The sequence below is a fragment of the Manis pentadactyla genome, chromosome 2 (genome assembly GCF_030020395.1).
Source record: "Manis pentadactyla isolate mManPen7 chromosome 2, mManPen7.hap1, whole genome shotgun sequence".
Classification (NCBI taxonomy): domain Eukaryota; kingdom Metazoa; phylum Chordata; class Mammalia; order Pholidota; family Manidae; genus Manis; species Manis pentadactyla.
The window spans coordinates 182568129-182581906 of NC_080020.1; the positions used below are offsets into that span (position 1 = coordinate 182568129).

The 13778-nt window shown below is 33.5% G+C and overlaps 1 protein-coding gene across 4 annotated transcripts in view; it reads left to right on the top strand.

The window, feature by feature from the left end:
• The window catches only part of WDPCP (WD repeat containing planar cell polarity effector), a 429599-nt gene that overhangs the window by 211947 nt on the left and 203874 nt on the right, over positions 1-13778 (top strand). For all 4 annotated transcript variants that reach the window (XM_036890364.2, XM_036890366.2, XM_036890367.2 and 1 more), the window contains exon 13: positions 5194-5257. In XM_036890364.2, the coding sequence (XP_036746259.2) occupies positions 5194-5257 (64 nt within the window). The remainder of the gene's footprint in view (positions 1-5193; positions 5258-13778) is intronic.

Consider the following 13778-nt stretch of genomic DNA (forward strand, 5'->3'; position numbering starts at 1 on the left):
TCCTCTTCAACATACCCCATCCTATGCTCTGCAGGCAAAGAGGCTTTGACCTGAGAGCAGACGGGCAGTAGCACTCAGCCACTCACAGTGTAAGCCTTAAACCCACACCTACCAGGGACTCAGATTCAGCTTTTAGAGGGGTGTGTGCAAAAGAGAAGCACATAGTGTTAAGAAGAGGGCATCATCTGCTCCATAATCTCCCCCATTTTGGTTTGGGAGAACAACTGAGATCTAGCCTGTTACCCCAATGTGATCTGGGAGAACTTACAAATGAGATGAAGTGAGCTAAACAGAAAGAAGCCCTGCTGTGAGGAGGCACCTGGAGGATAGAGAGTAGTCTAGAAAGTCTAGCTGTTACCTTACACATCCTTAGTGTGCCACAGTTTGTTTAGGATTAAGAGCATACTACATGTAAAATGTAGAAAACTTGCAGCTGAATTGGATCAGTTACCCACCTTACCCCACCCTTAATGCTATAGTTGCCATGTGTATTAGCTATATATGTTATAACCCCTATGAAACAATGTTACAGTTTTTGTTATAAATAGACAGATGTAAAAGAAAAAAAAAGAAAATGAAGTCCTTTATATTTACCACTCTGGTGCTTTGCATTCTTTATTGAAGAAGTGAGCTCACATCTGGAATCATTTACTTTAGCCTAAAGAACTTTAGCCATTCTTATAGGCAGTTCTGTTGATACATATTCTTAGTTTTTCTTAGTTTTTTTTGGTAAAGTCTTTATTTTACCTTAATTCTTGAAAGATAACTTTTGCTGTATATAGAATCTGTGTGACAGTTTTATTTCCTATCAGTACTTCAAACATGTTATTCTACTGTCTTCTTGAGATAATTTTTTCTAAATTATCAAATGGGATATATTTAGCTCATCAATTTTTCACCTTTTGTGATATAAGTACTTAAGGCTATTAATTTCCCTTCAAGTGTCTTGTTTGCTCAAGTTTTTCTGTATATTTCATTATCATTTATTTATAAATATTTAAAAGTTTCTATTATGATTTCTTTGGCCAATGACTTTTTAATTTATACATGCATGTGGATTTATTGTTTATATTTTTGTAAGAAATCGCATTGTTGACAGATTCATTATATTATTTATTCTTTAAAATTTATTGAGACATGCTTTTTACTTACTATGAATTATATTCATAAAAATTCCATGTGTGTTTGAAGAGGATGTGTATTCTCTAAGGTTGACAAGTTCTGTGTAGCCAATAAATCTAGCTTTGAAATTTTGTAATACCTCTATTTCTTTACTATTTTTTAACATTGTAGTATGTGTTAGTACTTCATTCCATTTTGTTGCTGAAAACTATTCCATTGTTTAGATATACCATATTTTGTTCATTCATCAGTTGATCAACATTAGGATTGTTTCTACTTTTAAGCTATTTTGAGTAATATCACTATGAATATATGTGTAATAATTATTTCTGTGGAATGTTTCATTTCTCTTGACTAGATACCTAGGAATTGCTGTGGAATTGAGCGGAATTATATGGCCAAGTTATGTTTAACATTTTAAGGAACTGCCAAACAATTTTGCCAAGTGGCTGCACTGTTTTATGTCTTCATTAACAATGTCCTCAGATTAATTTTTATTAATATTTATTTGATATATTTTCTTCTCTTCCTTTTGACCTTATTTTCTTTATCATTTAGGTGTGGCTTTTATAAATAATATATAACTGAATTTTACTTTTCTAGTCTGATAAATTTCTCTCTTTAAACTGGTGAGGCTAAGTTTACATGATTATTTTTATACTGAGCTGTTTCTGTCTTCCTTTGTGCCTTCCATTTGTTCTATTTTCCTGTACTTCCTTTGTTTCATTTTTTGATTTTTAAAGTACTGCTTGAATTTTTTTCTTTTTCAGTTCCCTGTCCTCACTGTCACTCTACAGTGTTACTGTTTTAGCAACTTACACACTTTTCAGTGGTTACCATTAAAATCTGACTGTGCATAGTTCCTAATTTCAAACATTAATATTTTCCCAGTACAGAAAGAAAGGATAGTACTTTAACTCCCTTCTGCTATACATGATACAGCTTAGTATTTTCTGATTTTAAAATATCAAAACATTAAAAAAATATATCAAAACATTTGTTTGTTGTGTGTGAACATACACGTATGTGTGTTTTATTTACCTGTATATTATTAACAAGTCTTTTTTTTTTTAAAGCCATTCCTTTCTCAGACCTTTCTTCTGAGGTCATTTCCTTTTTCCGAGATATGTCCCTAGAAGTTCCTTTGTTCAAAAGTAAGTGGAATGCTCTCAGTTTTTATATATCTGAAAGCATCTTAGTTTTGCTTTCATTGTTGAGAGTTCCACTCTTACATCATACAAGATTGATGCTTAATTTGAAGATACTCTCCTCCTGTCTCTACATCCCGTTGTTGCTGTTGAGAGGTTGTCGTCAGTTTATTTGTAGCTCTTTTGTTGGTGACCCGTCTTCTCTCTGTCAGTTTTTAAGATCTTATTTTTGGATTTCTGTATTTCTGTGACAGATGTGCATAATTATGGATTCCTTTCAGTTTATCCTGCTTGATAGATATTATTGATCTTTTGTTTATTCATATCGTTTACCAGCTCTAGAAATTCCCAGCTATTAATTACCTGATTAAACAAGTTAGATTTTTTTCTTGTTCTCTACATTGCTCTACCTCTCTTTTATATTCTTCATCTCGTCTCCCTGTGCAACATTTTGTGTAATTCCTTACTTATGAATCTTTTAGTTCCCTAATTATGATAATTCAGTTCTTCATTTCTCAAAGTTCAGTTTTCTTCTTTAAGAAAATCTGCATTGTGATTTTTATATCTTGCTGCATTTTTATTTTCATGGTTCCATCATTATTTCTTTAAATATCTTATACTGAATTATTGTACATTCTACCCTTAATAATTCAATTATCTGAAATCCATGGAGATGTAATTCTGTTATTTTCTAATTTTCCATCATAGTAGCTTGTTATATATATTTGGAAATCTTTGGTTACTAACTTGTATCTGTTTTACTAAATTAATGGTAATCTGGGAGACTTCTGTCAAAAGTGCTTTAATCCAGACTTGAATATTTTTCTGCCAGAGTTAGGGGCACTAATAACCTGGGAACATTTTAGCCTCTGGCTTCCTCAGAACTCTTTAGATTAGCACCTTTCCCTTGAGACATGTTCAGGGCTCAGTCTCCTCAGGGTGATGGCCCTGAGAATAGTTCTTCTCACCCACTCCCCCAACAATATTTTCTCTCTGCTCAGGAATACTTACTCTAGTTTTAATCTAAGGATTTTGTTTGGTTACTTTTTGAGTGAGCATATGTCACCCTTGGAGATTTCCTTATTTTTTTGAGTCCTATAGTGCACTTTAACTTATATTTTATAAACAATCTAGTTGGGAGCTCCTTTAGGTATTTCTGAGTGAACATGCTGCCAGATGCCAGTGCCAATTCTTTCATTTTATCAAGGTCCATCATTAACTCTTACCTAGAAAGAAGAGTGCATCCTAACTTGTCCCCCTTAATTTCACTCTCTCCAATTTCAGTTCATCATATATATGGTTACTAAATTGATGTACCAATGGACATGTTAGACGCGTTAAATTTGGGATGCCTGGAAAGAGTTCGGAGCTCAGGAAGAGACGGAGACTAAAGAGTCGCATCACTGATGAAGTTATCACTGTGGTGGGAGTGGCTAAGATTACTGGGGAGGCTAGAGTGAGTGGATATAAATAAAAGAGGACCGTAGGATACCAACTTCATGAACTAGGGAGAGAAACATAAACTAAGAAAGGAGACTAAGATGCAGTTTAAGAAATGGAAAACATGTAATGACATCTCCAAATGCAAGGAAAGAGAAGGTTTCAAGGAGGGGAAGTTTATAGGGTCAGATATGACCAAAAAGGCATACATGATAAGGACTTATCTTGTTTGATCATTAGAAGATGGATGATTACTATTGTCAAAAGTTTCAGCGGCCGGAAACAAATGCAAAGTGGCAGTGAATGTATGGAGAGTAGTACAATTTGCTAATCCTCTGCCCTCTTCTTAAATACATCCCACCTCCACTGAATATAAAATGAATCAGTAAGCTTTCTGGAACAAAAATAAACACAGTGGCCTTCTGATCATCCAACAGTGACAGGGATTCAGCAAATATTAGAGATACTAAAAGAAGGGTCAAGGAGGAGATAGGGGTAACAGTCCTCAAACATAACATGAAAATTGTGAAGTGTTTCAGGTTCTGGACCTATAGGCTCATGTATAATAATAATAAGCCTAGGTTGTTTGAATTTTAATTATTTTGGCTATTTCACTAATGTAATTTATGTAATCTATTAATAATATTGCATATTTCTGATGTTTTATTTGAACTCTCATAATATTTTGTACCACCATTTTTTAAAATTTAAAATAGGGAACAGAGAACAACTTGGTTATTTACATATTTATTTCTAGATTCAGAAAAGCTGACAGTTTTATCTATGTAAATCAGCATTCAGACAAAATAAAGATGACCTTTCCTCCCAAAACCCTGTACAAAGTGTATGTTCATGACATGCTTTACTATCAAGCTCTTAAACTTTCTTTAAAGGTAATTAATTCAAACCATAGTTTGTTATCATGTGTCTTAGCTTACAATTAAGCTTTCACAAAGGAAAATTCTCAGTTACACTTCAAGGAAAGAGTATGGTATGGAAAGTAGAAACGTAATATTTTAAAAAATATTTACAAACCATTTATAGTATTTTACAACAGGCTAGAATGTATTTTTGTAATAATGTAACATTTGATTTCTCAACTTTTATCAAAGAAACACAAAAGTCTAATTATACTGTTTTTAAATTACTCTTATCCTGCTGTATCTCCCATACTTTTCTCTTGCAAAGAACAATCAAGTAAAAAAGTAAGAGAAACGTGTTGCCTAAGCTATCATTTCCCTGAAGTCAGCAGCACCTACTCTGGGTCACACTCACACTTGAAAGTCACACTGAAGGCCCTGCAGGCTCGGTGCCTCAGCTGCTCCTAAGCACAGTGACATTTCCCAGGAGGCAAAATTCATTCTGTTTGAAAATATTTCTCTCATTCAGAAGAATAAAAACAATACCACATAAATACTTTAAACAAGCAGCTTTCTCCTTGTGTATAGTTTTGTTCACAACATCTAACCTTTCTTCCTTATAGGTACCAGAGATTTGAAAAGGCATTTCTGTTAGCTGTTGACATTGGCGCTCGTGACCTGTTTATGGTGAGTCATTCCGAGAGATGATTTTGTGCCTTCAGTTCTAAGGCTGAGTAAGTTGTCAGCTTTTGTGACCATTAAAAAGGATTAGTGTCATTTGTGCCTTAGATACGTGGTGGGGCAGCATTATTCCATCGTGGCTTGCAGATTTGCCTTCATGAAACTGGTCAATAGCCGTCTAGTCTCTTTTGACTTGTTGACATTTTCCTTGCCAGGGCCCAAAAGATTTTTTATGTGTTCTAAGAATTTATAATTCTTAAACTTTTTTCCTCCTTTACCTTCATGTGAGGGGATGACACCTCTTATCTAATAAGCTTAAATGTGTTTCTAATCCATTCTCTGAAGAAGTACAGCTATAGAAGCCAGGACATAGGGCAAAACATGTCCCATAAATCTTGAATGTGCTCAGTTTGTACCTTATGTTAGTGAGAAGTAACAAATTATAAATGTCACTTATAGTTTTAAAGTAACCACAGTGCAAAGTGGATCCAAGAGATTATAAATTCACATATACCTAATCAGCCATTTTATTAGCTATAGAATAGTAAAATTGACCAGTTGCCTACAGGTCCTTCAGCTGTGTATCAGGTTCTTCTTTTATAAGCTCTTTCACCATAATGCCACAGTGAGATCAGATGTACAAAGAAGGGGTACCTTTCCTGGTTTCCCAGCATATTCTGCCCCACAGAGATTTCCTTGTTGTCAAAGAAACACTAAAGAAAAGCTTCTTGAAAACAACAAAAACTTCTGAAGGCTCTTTTATCTGAATCTTCTGCATAGTTAAGATAATATATAGTTTTAATTAAGCTTAGATGCTTTAGATGTTAATATAGGTTCATGACATTAGGTTATCTTTGGAATGAGTTTGTTATTTAAAATCTAACTTTTTACCATTCAGTTAGATTGTGCTCTTGTTGATCATGCAAAAATCTAATTATTTCAAAAGTATGAACCCTTTGTTATTTATTTCTCCTCTGTATTTTGTTATGTCAATTTGAGTAGGCATATTAGTATATTAAGGGAAGGTTTTACCATTTCACCAAAATCTATGCATGCAGACATCACAGTATCAGAAATTTACTTACAAGACTTTCCAGATTTTCTGACCTATTGACTTTCCTTCTTTATCTCCATCTTTGTTTCTAGTTACCCCAGTAAAGGTATATTTTCTTCATATTCCTTAAAATTTTTTATGTCTATTGTCCCAGTATTTTTTCTAGCCATGGTAAGAACTGAGGAGATAAAAATATAAATGGGTAGAAGCTGGCAAACTTTCTCAGTGTATTATATTCTGTAATTTCTACTGCTTGGATTATTAATATGTCATCAGTGCCATAAACTTTTCTTCAAATCATCTCTGTTTCAGCATTTAGGCTCAGTTTTAGCCAGTAACAATATAAAGAAAGTCTCCATTGTTAGCTTACATCTCTTTAACTGCAACTATCCTTTCTACTGATGGGCTGACCCTAACTCAAACCCATGAGGATTTTTACATGTAAAAGATTAAAACCTAATATAAGGGAAGGAGAAAAATAGTTTCACTTTCCTTTTTGTTTGCAAAAGTTGACAATCATTCAGAATGCTACATCCTTACTCTTCATATGTAACTTTGATTAAGGAAACAGTAAGAGCCTAAAGAGATCATTAAGACCTCAAAGTTGCATTTCAGCTCATGAATCTACTATATACATTTGAGGCTCCACATTTAAATAGTCTAAAAGAACTTATCATGTTTTCTAATATATCAATTAACATCTATCCAGAGGTCTATAGGTCTAGCCTATATACTCAGAAATATTGCCTCTTTAAATTTAAGTTTATAAATAAACAGGATTAGCCCTACATATACATATTTTCTACCCCAAGATGTCTCTTCCTATAAGACTAAGTATCACATGGAACACAAAGGGACCACCAAAAAAGTATATCAGTTAATCTGAAAATAGTCTTTTTGTATAAGCATCTATCACTTGTAGAGAGAGAAAAGACATATAACCAGCATCAACAGGCCTTGAATATTAAAAAGTCAACCTGACAGTACAAGACCTGAAGAAATGTGCCTAAAATGACCCACCTCTTTGTCTACTTTTCCACTGTAGCCTAAGTGATCATCATCTAAACTAAGGGTCAGCAAACTATGGCTTGTCAGCCAAATCCAACCCAAGAATGTTTTTTCAGTTTTAAATCACTGAAAAAAAAAATCAAAAGAAGAGTAGTATTATGTAACACTTAAAAATATATGATACTCAAATTCAAATTTCAGTGTCCATAAATGTTTTACTGAAACACAGCCAAACTCATTTGTATGTGTACTGTCTGACTGCTTTCACTCAGCAATGGCAAAATTGAGTAGTTGCAAAAGAACATGGCTTGTAAAGCCTAAAATATTAACTGTGTGATTTTTCACAGAAAGTTTGCAGACCCTTGGTCAAAACAATGATAGTTTATAATTTTACTTCTCTATTTAACACTCCTTAGCAGCTTCATATTGCCTTTGGGATACATTCTAACTCCTTAATATGGCATCTAAGGCCCCTCCAATCTCACCTCTGTTTTCCAGCTACATCAGTTTTCTTTCACTCCTTATTACATCTAGGCCACATTAAGGGTTTATCCTTCCCCATGTCAGCCTAGTCCAGCAAGGTGTTAGGGAAAATACATGAAATTTGGTTCAGAAGTTCCCTTCAAGGTCAGTAACTTTGGATTTTGTTTTTAATGTAAATGACAATAATGTACCTATTCAGAAGTTGTTTTTGAGTCCCACTGGGGATAATGTATTGAAAATACTTTGTAAACTGGGAAGTGCTATACAGATATCATATGTTATTACTATCAAGACAGGAAACTCTTGTTATTACATGGCTATTACAAGAAATAACAAAGGCCTGCAATGGGGCCTAAATTATACAAATATAAAGGAGAAGGCATTTTGTAATCAAAATCAGTATGGTTTAGCAAGCCCTTAGATGAAAATAAAATATTCTGATTATAAGAATAAAAATAAATAATAGTTATTATAAGAATAAGAATAAATAATTTAGTAAAAAGAAAATATCATACAGTATAGAGAACAAAGTATCACTTGAAATCTTCCTACCCAGAGATGAACATCCTTTAAAATACTTCTCTGTGTGAATACACACATATACTATGCTTTTTCTTGATAACTTGTTTATTTTTTCATTCAACAATGTGATATAGACAGTTTCATGTATCAATAAATATGTCTATATGATTAATGTTTACATTGTATTCCATTTTATGGGTGGTAATGACTTAAAAACAGGCATATGGACCAATGGAACAGAATAAAGAGCCCAGAAATGATCCCATGCATATGTGGTTAGCCAATCTTTAAGAAGGGCACCACAAACACACAGTGGGAGGAGGATAGTCTCCTCAATAAATGGTGGTTGGAAACCTGGATATCTACATGCAAAAGAATGAAACTGGACTCCTATCTTGCACCACACACAAAAATCAACTCAAAATAGATTAAAGATTGAAATGTAAGACTTGAAACCATAAGACTCCTGGAAGAAAACATGAAGAAAAAGTTCCTTCACATTAGTCTTGGCAGTGTTTTTTGTTTGTGCTTTTGTTTTTTCGATAGATAAGGTACCAAAAGCCACAATAAATAAGTGGGACTGCATTACACTAAAAAGCTTCTTCACAGCAAAGGAAACCATCAAAAAAAAGTGAAAACACAGTTTGTGAAATGGGAGAATATATTTGCAAATGATATACCTGACAAGGGGTTAATATGCAAAATCTGTAAAGAACTCATACAACTTAGAAAAAACAATTTGAGTAAAATATGAACAAAGGATGGGAAGAGACATTTTTCCAAAGAATACATACAAATGACCAACATGAAAAAGTATTTAACATCACTAGTGATTAGGGAAGTGAAAATCAAAACCACAATGAGACATCACCCCATGCCTGTTAGGATGGCTTTTATCAGAGAAAATTACAAATATTGTCAAGTATGTGAGGAAAAGGGAACTCTTGTACACTGTTGGTGGGATTGTAAATTGGTAGAGCTGTTATGGAAAATATGGAGATTCCTAAAAAAATTAAAAATAGAACTACCATTTCATCCAGGAATTTCACTTCTGGGTAATTATATGAAGGAAATGAAACCAGTATTTCAAAGAGATATCTGTATCCCTGTGTCCACTGCATTATTCACACTAGCCAAGATACAGAAACAATCTGTGTTCATTGACAGATGAACGGATATAAAAATTGTGTTTTATGTGTATACAATGAAATGTTATTCAGCCAAAAAAATGAAGGAAAGTTTACCATTTGCTACAGCATGGATGAACCAGGGGGGCATTACGCTAAGTGAAATAACCCAAACAGGAAAAGACAAATACTGTATCAGTTGCATCTGGAATCTTAAAACGAAAAAGCTCATAGAAATGGAGAATAGAATGGTGGTTGCCAGGGGCTGTTTAGTGCACTTTGTGCCCTGTTTTTAACATCTTTTACTATGACTGAGGTCTTGAAAATATATATTTTTTCAATCTTCTAGAAGTTTATTATTTAAAACTACAATCTACCTCTCCTGACCTTTTTTGGGTATGACTCAAAATTTGTTTTATATATATACATATATATATATATATATATGTATGTATATATATATATATATATATATCTCCAGTTGATCTGTGACTATTTATTGACCACCTCTGTCATAAATTGGGATATAGGCCTACTAATAGACTCTGTATCCTTGCACCAAATATGAGACTTTTAATCAATGTACTTTATTTATATCCGGTAATTTAAGTCTTCTACCTTTGTTTAAATATATTATTATTCCAACTCTTGTGATAGATACTAAATAATGGATTTTTCAGCCTTTGTTTTCTATTGTATGCATTTGATATAATTTCCATTCAAGCATGGCTTTGACAGCATTCTGATAATTTTATGTCATATTTTTCATTGTCATTCAGCTCAAAATATTTCTAACATTCCTGTTGTGAATTCTTCTTTGACCATGGTTTCTTAAAAGTATATTTCCTAATTTCAAACAATGAAGCATTTTCTAGGAAGACACACACATATGTGTACACACACTTTAATCTGTATCATATCAACCTTTTGAAATTTGATGAAACTTTTTTATGACTCATTATATGGTCAATTATAAAATTTCCATGTGCACTAAAAATGTGTACTCTGCATTTTACAGTTGTTGGCTGTACAGTGTTCTATATAAAATCAAGTTTCTTGGTCATGTTGTTTAATTCTTCTGTATTTTCACAGACTGGTATACTAAAATTTTCCACTGTGATTGTAGACTTGTCTGTCTTTTTTGTTTTAAGACTGTGTTTCTGGGTACATGCTAATTTAGAACTGTTACATTGAGCTTTCATCATCGTGAAACATTGTTCTATTTTCTAGTAATGCTTCTTGCCTTAAAATCATTTCATCTTAAAGTATGCCTACACCTGCTTTATCTTGGTTTGTATTTACTTCATATAGCCCCCATCATACATCCATGTTGCCTTATATTTAAGTTGTATCTCTTGTATACTATATATTGTTGGATTTTTAAAAATCAACTCTTATTACCCTTGTCTTTTAATTACATTACTTAATTGAAGTATAACATAAGTAATACCACAGTTATGTTTGTCCTACCCTCTTTCTTAGGTCCCACGTATTCTGTATCCTTTTATCTAACCATCCTTGCCCTTCCTTCTATTAGCTTATTATTTACAATTTTTTCTCTTACTTTTTCTCTTGACTAGTACCTTTTGGTGGGTATTTTTTATTGTTGCTTTGGGATCATTTGATATTATCTCTTTGCTCTTTTTTTTTCCATTGAATGTTGGACTTAGCATTTTGATAATTTGATGCTGTATATGATGTTATTTTCGTCCAGAAAGAATTTACTTTTGCTTCTGGCAGGTAATTAGGGTAAGGGTTAAATGATACCTTAATCCATTCTGTGACTGAATTCATTTAAAGCTGAAGGTCAGTCTGAGAAATGATTTATTTCTACTTTATACTTACACCAGGACTGTACCCTCTCAGGAGCCCAAGCTGAAAGCCCTGCTTCCTCAACAGGCTGTGAAGTTTACCTTTGCACCCTTAGCCTAATGACTCTGCCTAACACTGTGCAGTTTCTCAACTGCTTAAACATTACTTTCTACTAAGTTTATCAGCCTCTTGGCTGCCAAATTGGCAAGTGCTTTGAAAAGCAAAAGCAGCATCAAATGTTAGGCTTTGGTTCTGTCTAGGATCTTGGTCCTTCAAATACTCTGTCTTGGTAGTTCTCCAATGACTTCAAACAGAATTTTAAAATTATTTTATCCAACTATTCTTGTTGCTCTCAGTAAAAGTGCTGGTCGATATATCTTTATCTGGATAACTGGAATCAGAAGTTCTGTAGTATATTTTTGGAAGGCAAGTGAAGTGTTAAACTTGGCACCAGCTGCTTTCCCATTCTGGATAACTCCCTGCAGTGTGCTATTACATTTGAACTATTAATCACTAAGAACATTAAATGTCACAATTTTACTTTCAAGCATGACATGTCATCAGTTTATTCCTAAAGTGGATCAAATGAAATTTTATAAAATGTTATCTGTACTAGGGTTTATTGCTTAATTATAGTAAAAACTCTGAAGTAAAAAACATAGTTTTTTTCAAATTTTAACTCATTTTCAAGAAAGTAAAATGAATTTCCAGCTCTTCAAGTTGAAGAATTATTTTAATCTTGTAAGATTAATAACAGTTCTTTCCTTTTGATGACAGTAAAAAATATTTGTGTGTATACCTACTTAAATTTAGTCTGTCTTGCTTAAGGGCATGCCAACTGCTTTATGATTATCAGCAACAAAATCATTGCTTCTCACAAAATCAAAGGAGTTGACTTTTCTTGATCACTCAGAGGCTTCATATAAGTTATCTTATTTAATTCTTATAATAACCCTACCAATAGAAATGTTATACCTGTTTTATAGTTGATAAAGGAAAACAGAACTATGAGGAAAACAGAATTGTGATTCAAGATCAAGTCTGTTTGATTCTAAAATCCATGCCATTTCCAATTATACCAAATTTTTATATAAACTAACAATTTGGAAGTTCCCAAAGTTTAGTGATTTATGACTTGATGACTACCCATAACTAAGTCAAAGAAAGCTTTACCAAAATTCATACAGATTTCAGTAAGACTGCTTATTTCAGAATAACATCTGATCTAACTTGAATGATTTACAGAATCCAAGTTTATTAGGAAGATGATTTATCTAAACTAAGCACTCTTAACATTAAAAAAAACAGTCTTTAATACAAAATATTTTAAAAGCAGTATGTAATAAAAGGAAAAGAGGTCTATTTTGTGCAGTGAATATAAGAAAGTATCACAGAAAAAGTAGCACCAATTGCCCGTTTCCCTATTTCTCATTCATAGCTTCAGGGAAGAATACATTCACAAATTTAGGCATAATTTTAGATAAATGTGGTTTATCCCAGACCTCATGTTGATAGATCTTCCAAGAGCATGAGTCTGCTTTGAGAACCCATCTGCATCTTGGGAGACACAAAGAGTAATTGTATCTTAGGTGTCCTTTGAACTGAACAGGTGTAACACTAAAGTGTCCATTCCCAATCTCCTGTCTTTTAGAAGAGCATCAACTTCTCATTGGTCCCTATAATATAAGGTTGTTTCCTACTAAAACCCAATCAAAGGGGAATAATAATAAAATTAATATTGGCTCTGAGATTGTGCAATTTTACTGTTGAGGGAAAGGGGATCTTCTGCTTCCACCTAATGGATAAATAGGTTTTCAGACTTGCTGTCTCACTGTTTACTACAAAAAAAAAACTGTACAAAATATATGAGACAACTGTATTTATCTGTTGGACAATAGCACTGCAGGACTGTGATCCTCAAGAAAATGGGAATACTCAGATGAGCCTGTATACAATTCCAAGAGCAGAGACCAGTGATGTCACTCAGTTGAAGAACCTATGATAAAGAGTTCAGAATTCAGGGATGGGGAGTGATCTGGAATTTGTGGGGCAAGATACCAGAATGAGAGAATGTGTGTGAAGACTGGGGACTTCACACTGTGTATTTGTCTTCATGATGATTCCCTTTGGGTCCTTGAGGAAGGCTAGGCTACAAATAGACACAATTTACCAAGAGTCACTTGTGTAAGACTGAGCTGAATACAAAGTGCTGAGAGATGCTGGAATACTGGCTCAGTCAAAGTGAAACGTCCTCACTGGGTATATATATGAAACCCCAGAAATGCCATGCTTTAAGGAGGGCCATACCCTAAAACAATGTGAAAAACTGAAATAGATCTCCCTTTAAAAAATCATAAAACCAAATTTGATAGGATCAAAAAAATCCACCACGAACTTAGTACCCTGCTAGTACAAACCTCAATATCCAGACTCCCTATATGTGACAACCACAATATCCAGCATGCAATAACACATTGTTGGTGTGTGAAGAAGCAAGAAACTGTGATACATAATGAAGAGA